Source organism: Halichoerus grypus, chromosome 11, assembly GCF_964656455.1.
Source record: "Halichoerus grypus chromosome 11, mHalGry1.hap1.1, whole genome shotgun sequence".
In the NCBI taxonomy this organism is placed as follows: domain Eukaryota; kingdom Metazoa; phylum Chordata; class Mammalia; order Carnivora; family Phocidae; genus Halichoerus; species Halichoerus grypus.
In genome coordinates, this window is record NC_135722.1 from 104,569,785 (window position 1) to 104,584,664 (window position 14,880).

At 40.1% G+C, this 14,880-nt stretch overlaps 1 protein-coding gene across 2 annotated transcripts in view; it reads right to left on the reverse strand.

The window, feature by feature from the left end:
- ZC3H12C (zinc finger CCCH-type containing 12C) overlaps positions 1-14,880 on the reverse strand; it is a 74,076-nt gene that overhangs the window by 35,545 nt on the left and 23,651 nt on the right. Inside the window, exons 1-2 of one of the 2 annotated variants that reach the window (XM_036106891.2) lie at positions 9,954-13,259; positions 3,921-4,672 (exon numbers count right to left, since the gene is read on the reverse strand). In XM_036106891.2, the coding sequence (XP_035962784.2) occupies positions 3,921-4,672; positions 9,954-9,977 (776 nt within the window). In that variant the 5' untranslated portion in view covers positions 9,978-13,259. Of the gene's footprint in view, positions 1-3,920; positions 4,673-9,953; positions 13,260-14,880 lie in introns of those variants that run through there. The other variant, XM_036106892.2, reaches the window with a different exon arrangement.

A 14,880-nucleotide genomic window follows, 5' to 3' on the forward strand; every position in this document is an offset into this window, starting at 1 on the left:
CTAATGCAGTAACTGTAATTTACTGTGCGCCTAGGACATGCCACGCACTGGGTATTAATTACCTTTAATTCTCATAACAAGCCTGTAAGATAAGAATTCCCCTTTTTACAATTCTGAAAAGGAAGGCTGGAGAGTTTTAACAACTTACTTAGAATCACAAAGGTGGTACATAGAGAACTCATTTTTTTTTTAAAAGTCTACTTTGGTAATTTTAATAAAAATGCCCCTGCTTCCTACTTTTAATTTCTGTCTAAAGAATCATTTTCTATCAGTTCTATAGCTGGCATTTAAATGAAACTAAAAATATATTCATCTTATATATGGACTACTTCTGCCTGAGAGATGAGAAAGAAAATAAAATAGTATTCTATTCTTAACTCACCCCCATATTTACTTGCTATTTTAAACATGATGTGTACAAATTTATTATATAATAGGTTTGCCTAACTTAGCATGAGTGGGCAATTAATTTTAAAAGTAAAAGCATGTTCTATTTTATGAGACATGAAATGGGTGAAATCTGTCTGCATATTTTGTTAAATTAAGATTTTGAATCTGAAGTAGATAGGTATTTTTAAATGACTTTTTTCCCCTACTCTATGTAGATCTTATAAATGGCAGAATATAAAAGTTTACTATGAATTTTCATGAGCTCTGGCACTTTCAGAGTTATGGACGTGGTACAACATTTTATTGTGACTGACAGTATAATGCTGCTATAATAAAAATTTCCTGTCAACTTGTTCTGTCCTGAAATGCCTGGAGCACTTCAGTTTAAGTGTCAGATTAAAATATATGATGGCGAGAAGAACAGGCTCTGCGCTGTCCCACCGGTCCAGCAGGGGAAACGGGGTGGCGCCACACGAGTGTGGGGGCAGAAGTTTGTTTTCCTAATTACTTAAGAATAGACTGTTCGCTTGCCTTCCTGATGCCATCTATTTTTGTAGCACAGTTTTCCTGTGCCTGATTTTCACCATGTGTGGTAAGTAGAGTTTAGAGTCTGACGTAAATTTTCAATTATTTCCAGTGGAAATCTTCACTTCCATTGGGAACTAGGTGTTAGTCGTGGGAGTGGATGTGAGGCTGATCCTACTGTGACATCATTTATCTAAATGACATCCATCTTAGAAATTCATTTCTGTGGGCTCCAAGTTTTAGAAATCTTATGCCCTTTTCCCCTTCCAAGGTCTGTCTGTGCTTGTCTAAAAGTGCATTTACCTCCAACGCCAAATACTCCACTGGTGCCTTTCTTGGTACCCCCTTCAGAACTCGGCTTCCAAAGTTCAAGTGTCCCGCGGTTACTGCCTTCCTCTTCCCTCTCCTGTGGACACGCTTTCCCTGTCCCCTTGGCGTAGACAGGCTCATTCTTAAACCCCAAACTAAACAAAATCCTCCCCCAACACTTCTTCCTCCTCTTTCTTCCCTTCCTCTGTCAACTTTCTAGAATACCGGTCTAGCTCTATTTCTTTCTTTTCTTTTCTTCTTTTTTTAAGTAGGCTCCATGCCCAGTGTGAGGCTTGAACTCACAACCCTGAGATCAAGAGTCACACACCCCTCCAACTAAGCCAGCCAGGCGCCCCTATTCCTGCATTCCTGGACATCCCTGTAACTGGGCTTCTACCTTTCAGGCCATATGGCATTCCTGAAGACAGTGACTTCCTGGCTGTCATGTCCTCTGATCTTTTTCCAGTATTGCACACAGGACATTCTCTCCTTAAAGCCTTCTCTTCTTCCAGTCCTGATGGCATTTGTAGGTCCTTGGTTTTTCTAGCACTAGACTTTTTTCTAACCCTCGTGTTTTTCACACTATTCTTTCCCCTCCCAACCTGTAAATACCCACATTTCATGCTGGATGATTTCTGACACGGGCTATGCATCAAACTACCTTGGCACTTAAGGAACAGATTATTATTTGGGCTCTACCATAGCCCCACTGATTCAGATTCCCCGAGAGTAGAGAGAAGGTGTATTTTTTTAAGACTCCCCCTGGTGATTCTGATCTCTGCCTACAGGTATAGCTGTTCCTCCAGATCCTATTACCTTCCCTCATTACTCTCTCTCCTGGGGATTTCATGATGATTTGGCCTTACAAGTTATCACTCTGCTGAGGTAATTGTTCACTAGTTCTGGATTACAAGGGAAAAAAAAAATCATTCTGTGGCTAAGTTTGGGAAAGACTGAACAAGAGAGAGGTTATTTTACTGAAAGACCTCTTGAGGCCATACATACGCTTCATACCTCTAGGACACTCTAGGCCCTCCTCACTCCATCAGGAAGAGTTGCATGCATCCAAACTGATCTCCTACCTCCTATAATCCACTTTAAGCGTCACTGCCAGGTTATCAGTATAAGGCACAACTCTACTCTTACATCCTCTCCTCGAAAGTCTTTAGTTACCTTTGGATCAGGGTCAAGTTTAAATTCTCTAGCTTGTCACTCAAGGCCTCAAAAGGCCTGGCTTGAACCTTTTCAACTGGTTTCTATCATTATCCAATAAAAAGTGTACAGACTTCGAAGTCAGACATGCTTGGGTTTGAATTACGCTTTACCTTGGGTAAGCAATTAATATCCTGCAAGTCTCATATGCTTATAAATGAAAGAAAGATAATACTGTTTCCACCTGAAAAGGTTATTTTGAGGATTATAAGTTGGTCCTTCTCATACCCCGGGTACAAGTCCTTACTCTCACCTGCTACAAACCAGTGGCTCTCAGATCTCAGTATATATTCTTATTAGCTGGGGTACTCGTATCTCAGTACATATTCTCAGATCTCAGTACATATTCTTATTAGCTGGGGTACTCGTAACAGAAGCTGACGCAGGAGCTACCCCTTGACCTGGACTCGGTAAGTGTGTGTGGAGCTGACAGGTCTCTAGAACTGCCCTGCCCAGTACAGTGGCCACGAGCTACAGGCGGCTACTGAACACGGGAAGTATGGCTCGTCCGAATGGAGATGTGCTGTACGTAAGAGATCCAATTTTAAGACTTCATATCAAAAGAATAATGCAAAATATCGCATTATCGATTACATGTTGAAATGATATTTTGGCTATATGAGTCTAAATAAAATATGTCATTCATATCAATTTTACCTGTTTAATTTTTTAATGTAGGTACCAGAAAATTTAAAATGATGTGTGTGCCTACGTCATATTTCTGCTGAACAGCATTGCTCTAGATGCCTCCCCAGATGGTACCCGTGGTAGATATCCTCAGATCACCGAGAAACCATGTATGAAATTCTAAGCTCTCTGCAAGAATTGACACCTTTACGTATTTTTATATCCCCCACAGTGCTCTGAACATTGTGGGTAATTAACTTTATACTAATCGAATTTAGAGGCACTTAAGATGTTGTTCTCAAAATGCGTAAAAAGAATTTCATTAGGAGTTTTGCTTTTTTTTTTTTTATCCCCAGTTCCTAAGGAGTTATTTTTGAATTTACATTTCTTAAGTGAAACAAAAGAAATCTGAAACTCTTTGATTTGTTCCCAAAGCAATAAAAATATTTTTCTAAAAGAACTGGCGTTTTTCCCTATGGTTATTTGACTTCACACAGAAATAGACTATTTATTTATCTGACTAGATTCCAAAATTGTTGAGTGTCATCAGACTCAAGTTCATTTACAACCAGCGGTTAACACCCCCAGGAACGTGCGCTAATTTTTATGCCCCGGTAATTTAGCCAGATGAGGGGAAAAAGGAGACTCGTCCGGAGGAAGAGGGTCTCTTTTTAAGGACAAACGGGGTGAGAACGGCCGGCCGCCCTGAGCGGACTGAGAGAACTAGGAGACAGAGCTGGAACTACTGAGCCGACGCGGGGACGCGGGGTCCTCGGACCCCCGACTGTCGGGAGAGCAGCGGCCGCGGACTAGGACGGCCTCCAGGCGGCGAGGGGCGCGACGCTCCCCGCACTCACCTCATCGCCACGTTGCTGCCGTCGATGACGACGGGCCGCAGGTTCTCGCCCTCGTCCGCGGCGCCCTCTGGCATCGGAGACTCCGAGCGCTGCGACTCCAGGGAGGACGAGTCCCGCGCCACGCTCGCCATCGCACTCACGGTCTGCTCGGCCTCGCTTTTATTGCCGAGCTTGACGAGTTCCCCCAGGATGTCGTTGATGAGCGCGTCGGTACCGAGTTTGTGGAGCACGAGCTGCACCTGCTCCTCCGAATAGCCCAGCTTGAGCGCGAACTCCAGCTTCGTCTGGTACTCCCGCACCACGTCAGGGGGCTTCTTCGCGTCCTGGGACGGCGGCGGGGACTCCTCGGGTTGGAAGTCCTGCAAAGTGTCGCTGCGTCTGAGTGGGTGAGGCTCTAGGCGGGGAGACCTGCACAGCGGTCTGTGGGTGCTGGTCAGTGAGCACGGCGCTACGGACGCGCTCCTCGACGGCTCCGACTCGTTATCGGAAGGCGTGCTTTCTTCCGAGTCGCCGGAACTCGTGTTCTCTTCAGACGCCTCTTTCTCTTCCCTCCCGGAACCGCCTGTATCCATCGTCGGCTTCTCTACCATTGACCAAGGTACAGAAGGACTTAGGCGTGGGTCAGGACTCTCCACATAAAGGTGGCCCAGGTCGCGCCCCAGATGATCCTTCAAGCCCATGAAGCTGTTTCGTGCACTTGACTCCACTTTGCTATTTTTTCTGTATTCCTGAATGCAAAGCACCCCGTATTCCTAGAGGAAAAAAAAACGTAAAACATTTAGAATTTTGTATTTACTGGTTCATTCCTGTTCCAGTAAAGAAGGTGAAAGGATATCGCCCAACTACCGAATATTCAACTTTGCGGTTTCTCTGCATCTTCTCAGCCCTCCTAACACCTTTGCCCCAGATAGGATCATGCCCTGTTTTTCAGATGAAGAAGCTAGGAAGTAGAATGCCATGCAATTTTTCCGAGGCAACAAAGAAAATAACTAGTGGAACTGAATTTTTTTTTTTTTTAACCCAGTTTTGCATGACTCCCAAACCCGTGCTTTCCCCAATTCTATCATGACGCTTCTCAACCTTTCGTGGAAGAGATCTTTCCACTGTCAGAAAGGCCAATGTTTCCAGAGGGACACCTACATTATTACCAAAAAGCATGTTCTAGATAAACAGTGATAGGTTACATACATTTTCTCTAAAAGAATTCATAAACATTTGTAAAGATTATTTTGAAGGGAAAGCCATATGGAAAGAAAGGCAAACGTTAACTTACTATAATTGGAAAACTGACATTAATTTGGATCAAGCTTAACAACAATCTAAAGACATTCCAGATATAATTTAGGTGGAGTGCTAAAAGAACACAGTTCTACAACAGCCAACGAGGAACTAAATAATCACAAAGTGAATTATATTCCATTGAGGAGATGCATAGTTTTGCCCTAACAATCTTTATTTTGTGGATACAGAGCACAGTCACAGAAGACAAATTTTAATGTTATGTTACCCTTACTAAGTGTCAGGGACACTACCATCTATTTCATTCCAGGCGGAAAAAGTGCTTTTATTCTCTGCACATTTATAGAAAGCAGAGAAATGGTGCAGTTCACAGAAAAGTAACAGCAAATAAAGTACGTTGAATATGTGTTATCTTAATTTCCTGAATTTAATGTAAGAAAATACTTCTGTATCACATCAGATAATTAGTTACCCATTATCTGCATTTGGTTAAAAAGTCATCTTTTCTCCCACTTTGCTTCCCCCCGCCCCAAGGAATACTTTCACTGTTTAAAACACTTTTGCTGTTTTGCTAATTTTCCTTAAAGTCTACTGGGTATTCATTATTCTTTCTATACCAGGAACAGGTTAGCAGAATAAAATTATCTGCTCTTGTGCTTTAGCATAAGGACTATATTCACACCAGTGGCTTACTTATTAAGGCGACTCTGGTGTTCTATCCAGGGGTAATCATTAGTCAGGCGGTGGTGGCTGGATTTGAGACTAGTCATAAAACACCTATTTAAATCATCTAAAAAAGAAAATTGCAAAAACATTTTATTCTAAAGCTCTTCAACATCTTATTTACACTAGAAAGGAGCTATTATATAAATGTTAAGAGAAAATGCTAAGTGTTTTTCTAAGAAGTCACACATTTGAATGCATCCTTGGTGAACTTATTAGAGAGGGGAGTATTTCTATAATGAAATAAATTATATTCAGTATGGTAAATACTAAAGACTAGAACATGGAATCTTTAGCTTGATAACACCACATTTAAAATTTCGTCAGTGTAGAACTCCTACACATTCTACAGGAGTTTCTTCAGGTTTTATCCCTTGAGAAGACAGATAACATTGTTCTCTTAATGTAGCGTTCGTTTATTAGTTTTAAAGAAACATCAAGCTCTCCTGGCTCCAGAACTGCTCAACTGATAAAAAGAAATACTCCTTAGCAGATGCTCCATTAGGGAGCTGTATCCATTTCAATTTTTTTTTTCTATTAATACGGATATGCATGAGCCCAATTATTTAGAATTAAAGGCAGGGATTTTGAAAGCAAATCTTTACACTTTGTGATTTATTAACTACTGTAATATACTGACACCATAATGCAAGTAACAAATCACAACAGAATCCTAATGAAGGGATACAGTTAAAAGAAAAATCTGCACTGTGGCCTTCGCAGAGCTCCCACCAAAAGTATCTTGAACAAGGAAAACCTATTGGAAGCTGGGCTGCCTGGCAACCAGAAGCTGGTTGCTAAGCTGCACTCTTTTAACACGCCATCATGAATGCTAGCACAGTGAAAGAATAATTTGGTATGAACAAAAGCCTATAAAAGAGACTGGGACTTAAGTGCGTCTGGTTTACCCTCCGAGAACAATGCAGCTGCCAAACCAATCTGGAAGCTCCGACATCATTGTTCCGTAAACCCCACAATCTGCTCCGACTGCAGGAAGTGTATTTAATGGGCAACATTTCTGATCTCCCCTGAAAAGTTTGGGTTTTGCAGAAGTGCTGTTGTGAGATAATTCTTCAAGATAATGACTCACTGACCAAATCCCTGACTTCAACTAGGAAATATTATTTTAATATTGGGCTGAAGTGTTTTCCTTTTGGACTGTTTCAAACAAGATGAACACTGCATGAAAACACAGCCACTGGGGAACATGGAAATGAAATGTTATGTTTAGAGAATAAGGGAAATTATTCTTAATTTTCACAGTTTTCAAAGAAACAAAACCAAATACTATAAAGTTTTTAAACTAAAAATCATCCACCCTAAGCAAGTATCTAAATCTTTCTGTATCACTTCAGTCTCATATAAAAAAAGTGTTCACGGTACTATGTAAATCTGCTCGCCTATATAATTTTATTATATAGCTATAATGATAAAATAGGGAGGAAAAATTAGATTATCAACAATTTGCTTTTTATAATATTAAACCAGAGAAAACTCATTTGTATACATGAATATATTTAGTGAATACCACACACCTTTAACTTGTAATTTACAATTCATCTAATTATAGATACTATGTAAGTAAAAAGTTTACAATAATTGGGCTAACATGATTTTTAATACTGATCTGCCCTACTTTAAAAAAATTAACATCTAATTTGGTTAGGCACAATATTTTTTCTTTTAAGATACTCTGGTTGAACTCTTTCCCCACACTGACAGGCTTCTCTTCATGTTCCATACTTCACTGGTTACTTGAGAGAAAGTTACCCAATGTCATCTTGTCCTCAACAAGCAGTTAAATAATTATTTTCGGCTCCTACCCATCAACAGACTAAATATGAAATAGTACAAATACGGGCAAAGGAGTTCAGTCACCAGGCCTAGATCTTCTCCGTTACATAATCCAAATCTGAAATAACCTTACTTGTAGTAACCAGATGGGAAACATTTGGTTTTTAAAACTAATCTGAAGTACTTCCTTACCCACTTGAAGTTAGTAAAAGATTGCCCTGACTTAACATGACACTTAAATTTTTTTCCCCCACAATATCTTGAAATCACTCAATAAAAAATTAAACGCCAGTCTTAAGATTTAAGAGCTGAAAAAAAATATTTTCATAGGCTGCAGTACTTGTTAAAGTAATGTCATGTGTAAAACTTACAAGGAATTGTTATAAGAAATCTTAGGACAAATAATAGTAGAGGATCTTTATTTTTGCTCAGTGCCTTAAAAATGATCAATATAATGTTGAAAAAGATAGCAGACTCCAATAACATCACCAATTTATTATTACAGGTAAGGTAGAAAATACTTTTCTCCCTAATTTCTAAATCATTTATTAGACTTTTAAGTTTTGCATTTACTCAAATGCAAATGTATGTAAGTGATCTTTAATCAACTATTAACTAATAAGGATAATTTTCCTCATTTCATGAAGCAGCAGCATAGACAAAATTTCACACACAAAACAGGTCAGTGTTTATACTCCCATAGTTATCAAAAAAACTACCAAACTGCAAAAAATATGGCTTAACTTTTAAGCTTTCTATCAGGAATCCATTGTAATTGGCCTTTACACACTATATTCATGAACACAGAAAGCACTGGGCAAAAATATAATGGTCTGAACACAGATTTCTACACTTACAAAACTAAAGATTCCCTCCAGATACTGTACTGGAAACTAAAATAATTTTTCTGGCTAAAGGCCAATAAGTTAAAAAGTCAAATAATATTTGTTGAAAAAGACCCAAATTCTCATGCTAATTTTGTAGACGATGAAGTGTAACTGATTATTTTAGTTGTCAAAAAGAAACTTTGTATTAGCTGAAGGCAGGCTTAGGATATGGTTATCTACTAGAAATTTGTTGTAGATATACAAATTCCCCCATTTGGTGAGATCTCTGAAAGTTCCCATTAGATGACTTGGATAATCCTTCACCTCAAATCCAGTGGGGGAAAATTTTTTTTTTCATTTCTGAAGAGCCTCATATTAATTAGGAATATTAGACCACAAAGTTGTTACATCAATTTGTTTGTTTGTAATGTAAAGTTACAATGCCACAAAGTGGGTTCTGGTTGTTATCCAAATGGTAATACCGTGAGAACAATGAAAATAAAATAATGAATATGTAATAAATACCTACTGTTGTAGTCTCTGTGTATTTAATTGCCGTTGTATTTCAGGGAGTGCTGCTGTCTGCATCCCTCTGGCTAACAAAGGAAGGATGTCCCTTTGAACAGATTGGTTGATGCTCTGGGGCAACAGATGTCCTGCTAGAACTGCAGGAGGCCAGCAACTGGTGGCCTGCCCATCTTCTGAGAACTTTCAATAGACTCGTGCATGTGTTCACACAATAGGGCATGTGGTAGAAATGAAAACCTCTTTTTAACCCTTTATGCTCGCTCTTTCCCTCCCAACTGATAGATGAAAGTCTTTGTCTCCTCCTCCTTTCCCCATTACGGAACTCCTGAAAGCAGTTCTTGGAATGACACCTTCCATCTAATATTTGAAACTAATGCAGGGGAAAAAATTTTTAAAAAGGTGGGAGAAATTAGAAACTCTACGTGACTATCGAAACTGCTGACAAAGCAGGTGAATGCTTAATCATCATATTTACAACAAGCTGTCTGCAACATCTACCTGTGTATCAATCCATCTCCCCCCAAGCTGGATTTTTAAGACAATGGAAAAAAAAACCCTATCAAATCTTACTACCAGTTCACAGTGCCTAAGTCTGACAGTGACACTTGAAGAAACACAAGAATGTGATAAGATAAAACCCAAATTCATTGTTTATCAAAACATCAGAACGTGTCAGAACTCATCCTTCAGTACCAAATGACCCCATGCCATGCCTAACGCCTTGCAAATGTTCGTGAGGCTGTAATTATTTATGTGACTTCAGACATAAGTCTACAGAGAGAATTTTCTTGTATTTTGGCGCCATGTAATCATTTGTAGCCTTCCACTGGAGGGGTTTCCTGTCCTTTACAGAGTTCAAATTAATACTCTCAATATTTAGCAAAGTTTAACTTGCAAGGCGTGAAGTAGCACAGATACTCACGTTAGCAGGAAAATACAAAGACATTGGTTTCTGTAGCAGCCTCAGCCGTAGCTCCTTAACACAGTTTTAGCTGCAGACTTGCAGGCAGGCAGGAAGAACAATGAATGGCTGAACAGATGGAAATGGCAGTGTCTTTGCTTAACCTATTACCGAGTGGAGGAACAGCCAATCATGGGCCAGAGAGCTCACAATGAGTTGGCCGGGCAGATGCAAGCCAACCTCAGCACCCTGGGTCAGGTTCACAGGTTTCTAAGATAAGCAAGTTGATGTCATTCTCGGGGTCTGCCCCGGGCAGCATGTAGTATTAACGAGGGGTGTGCTCCAACAATAGGCCAGACAAAGCCGACTCTCCGGCAGCTGCTCGTTGGGAGCCCAGTCATCAGGCAGCAGGCTGCCAACAAGAAACACCTGGCTTGGGCAGCCTTCGGCTTTTCCTCCTTGTTTTTCATGCGCGGAACAAAGAAGCCAATTATATTTTCAAGTCATAAAAGTTGCATGTTTCCAAAAAGTTGAGGCTATCCTCCCGTTCTATTAGCTTTTGGGTTTTGAGAAATAAAGGACATGAGGTGTGTCAAAGTAGCAATTCGCTACCGCAGTAATCCCTTTTCTTTAATAAATGAGTCCGTAGTGAAATGGGACAGAAGGCTATAGTAAAACTATTTCCCTGGAAGCACCGGGAAATCCAAAATATTCTTAGATATTGGTTAATTTGTTGCAAGGCAATAAAATGAAAAAAAAAGAGCGAGAGAGAGGGGTAATGAAAGTAAGACCGCAAGAGACAAAGGTTTAAGAGCTTACAATTTTAGAAAGTTCACTAAAAGCATAGCGTAGGAAGATAAAACAAGTGCGGTCCCACTGTGTGCCAAATGTCCTCTAAACTGTATCTTTAGACAAAACTATTTAACTTCAACCTAAACCACCAGCACAGCCCACCTTATAGTATGCCCAGTAGCAATGTAAAATTCTTTTATGATGGATTCTAGTTACTCATGTCATTAAATAAAGGCTTTCATTATGTTCTAATATACAACATATTATACCTGTTAAAAGCATTTGATTTTTTCATAAAATTTGTTCAGATGTAATACTCAAATTTCAGCTCAGGGACAAGTTAACTTTACGAAGAAGTAGTATGGTGGTATTTTTTGAGGAATATAAAAAAATCGGTCCCCTCGGGGAGGAAGCTTCTTACCTCCCGATTTATGTCCAAAGTTCCAGACCGCAGTATTTATAATGCTAAGGACTACTGGCTTTTGAGGGCTGCATAAGTTCCATCTCTAGTGGCCTCTGATTATTACAAAAGTTCAACCAAAATTTAAACACCATCAGGTGTTGTGAAAGGATCTCCCTGCTCAAGGAAAAGGAAAAAGACATCTACAGCTGACCTACTTTGGAGAAAGAGCGCCCCCCCATCCGCCCACATGGGCGTGCATCCACTCTTCATTCCAGTGCCCATGAGAAGGGCGAAGGCGAGAGCAGCTTTTACGACTTTCTGATACGGGCTGAATTACGCAGGGCCCAGGCTTTTCCAAGATACAAGATCTGGGTAAAGCACCCCAAACCATCTAAATCAATCTCTCTTTACATATATACAAATACCGAGGCTACTCACGATTAAGGTCCCTTGTGACTACTTGGGGAACAGGAGTATCTGTTGGGACTCCTGGCCGGTGGGGACTTATTGTGACCACTCACGTGTAAATGAGAGTTTCCCCGTTTACAACACAAGAGGAAGAAGGCCTACTCTACATAGTTGAAATTTTTCAGTTATCTCATGGAAGAAAACATTCCTTATGCGTACTAAAAGCCTAAAAAAAAAAAAAAATCACTGTTACCAGAAATAAAATAAAAATACAGAGTATGCTTTAGATCACCATTGGTCTGTATTTTTCCTCCAAAGAGATTTATCTTTTATGAAAGTATATCATTCCCAAAATGTTAGAAAATTTCAAACCTGTGAAAATATTTTTTAACTGAATGTCATTATTATTAGGTTTGCATGTCACACTAATTTCTAAAGCAAAACTGTTCTTTTTCGACCAAGGGTTGCAGGAATGTTTCTGCCTTGGTTAAGCCTATGGTCTGATGTCAGAAGCCCGTTAAAGATAAAGCATCTCTAATATTACAGTTTATTGCAAATTATAAGGTGAATTACCCAGAATTCAAATTTTATGTCTTAGGTAAACATATGAACATAGAAACGAAGAGAGTTAAAATTTATTTTTTTTAAGTGGTGTGGTGGTATTTCTTTTTGAAATTTTATGAGTAAAAGGAGTGAAGAATATAAGTCAAGGCCAGTCAGATAGTGAGTAAATGTACTTCTTTTGGTAAAAGTGAGTTTGATTTAGTAACATAAAAATAAAACATATACATTAATGCAAAGTGATCCCAACAACTAAAACCTAATAAAACTTAAGCAACGCACTGATGAGATCAGAGACAGTGAGGTCAGTATTTACGAATTCATATTAAAACTTTTTTGTGTATAAAAAGTAAACTCTTTAGTATGAATTGCAAGTCTTCTCTTTTGCCCTGGGTTTTCTTCTCTTTATCCCTTGCTACTATAGTTACTACTTTATAGCTTTAATTCGGGAGGAGGAAGAGGTATCTTCTCACTAATTCCAGCCACTGGTGAACACAAAGGAAAGAAAACTACCCAAGGGCTCAGCAGGAAGCCTGATCTCTAGCACTGGATTAAGCTTTTTTGCAAACAGCAAATAAAGGCAGTGATCTGAAAAAGCTAATCAGATCCTGCTGTGGTATTTAGACTACCTTGGTTGCTAGTATTGGATAATGTTAAGCACATTAAAACATCTGTAGGTGAAAGGCCCGGCTGGCTTCCCTAGTCACAGGCCCTGGTCCACTTCCCACCCTGGGCTGGGTGGGGCGCTGCAGTAGAGGGCCGAGCTCGGTGGGCCCCGAGGGCAGGAGAAAACCAGGCAGTGTAGGGTTCTGGGTGCACACGGACATCCGTCAGTGCCAATGGGTGTGTCTAATGTCAGGAGCTTCAACCACATGAGAGGACCTTGTACGTCCGCTTAAATTTGAACGTGAACACGTGGGCTTTGCCTCTGCTGTTGGGAATCAATTCTCTTCATCGCCGGTGACCCAAGCCCACTTCCTGGTACCTTTCTCTTAATATGGATTTGTTCCCCCATTAATATACAGTCTCTCCCGATCCTAACAATAACACCATGGAAGCAAAACTGTTCTATCAAATTTCCCCAACTGTCCCCCAAAGGTTGAAAGGTTAAAATTTCAGCAAAACCTTTTATTATTTTTGAGAATTAAAAAAAAGACCCAGCAAAAACCCTAATTTATACACACAGTGTAAGAGAATGGAGCAAAATCAATCAGGTACTAACATGTGAACAAAAGTGCCCCCGGGCAGGTTTTATTTCTCTTTTACGACAGGGTGAGCTCCTCCAAGAGCCCTCAGCTCTTTGCAGTGTTCCTGTAACCCCCTCCACGGAGGCTGCTGTCAGCCGCTGTGGGCTGAGGGAGCCCCAGCCTCTCTGGCATGAGAGACTCCTCCTGCGGGTCTCCCGCTCTGGCTTCAGCTTCCCAACTGGAGTGGCCTCCCTTGGTGCAACCCGCCCTCCGGCCTCTGCCCCCTCACTGGAGGATGACTTACCGGGTGGGTGAGTCTGGGAAGAGGAATTTTGTAAGCAAAGCCCGGCCCCTTTCCTCTGCACTTTTCTCTTTGGGATCTGCCCAGGCTGCCTTGCTCCCCAGCACTGCCTGAGATTGGGTGGTTAAAGCTTTCTAATTTGGAGGGTTCAACATCATTAAGCTCTTTAAGCTGGGCTCTTAAGTCATGTCCTGCAATAGTTCCATCAGAAAAGAGCTATTTTGATGTCCATCTGCCTGGCTCCTTTGTCTATTTCTCAGTTGGTTCAGAACTAAGGCAGGAAAAACACCCCCTCGAACAACATTCAACAAAAATTTTGCTATAAAGAACTATTACGGAAAAAAAAGTGATAAAAACACTTACATAAATTAACTCTGAGCAGACCACTTTTAAAACACATATGAAGGGAAAGGTTAAAAAAATAAAGAAAAAAATTCCGTAACAAAGAGGGAAGATAATGTTCCTCAAAATAAAAATTCTATGGGTCTGACGATCTTTCAGTGCCACATCACTAAGAGCAAATAAACCTCAATTCTCTTTAGGGTTCAGAGACAAATAGTAAATAAATCCACAAAAAGTTATTTCTTCCCAGTGGTCTAAAAAGAAAAACTTTTCTGCAGTCATTTTGTGGTAACATAACCCACAGCGTAAGACTTCAATTATTTCCCAGTATTAACTTCCCATTCAGTATTTTTATTTATTTATTTTTATTTATTTTTTGACAGAGAGAGACAGCGAGAGAGGGAACACAAGCAGGGGGAGTGGGAGAGGGAGAAGCAGGCTTCCCCGCTGAGCAGGGAGCCTGATGCGGGGCTTGATCCCAGGACCCCGGGATCATGACCTGAGCCGAAGGCAGACGCTAAACGGCTGAGCCACCCAGGTGCCCCCCCATTCAGTATTTTTAAAAGTTCATTAAACAACTAAGTCTTTAGAAAGATGATCTTCAATTCTCATTAAACTTGTAAATAATCAAGGAATTTTAGAAAAGCGCAGAGAATATTAAGGACATCCTAAATGCCAATGAAGCAGGTTACTAGAACAGCTCATATATAAGGGAGGAAGGGAGAGAAAATTCATGAGGGAAAAAGGCCATAAATGATTTTAAAAGAGGTATAAAAAGCATATATCATCCATATTAATAAAATACAGTTAAGTAAACTGAAACTGAGGAAAGCTGACCAAAAGTGGGTAATTTTATATAAAATATAGACAAGACATTCTCTGAATTCTAACAACTTAATGAGACTTTGCCTCTTGTAGTAATGATAATACTGGCAACGTCATCATCGAAGCCAA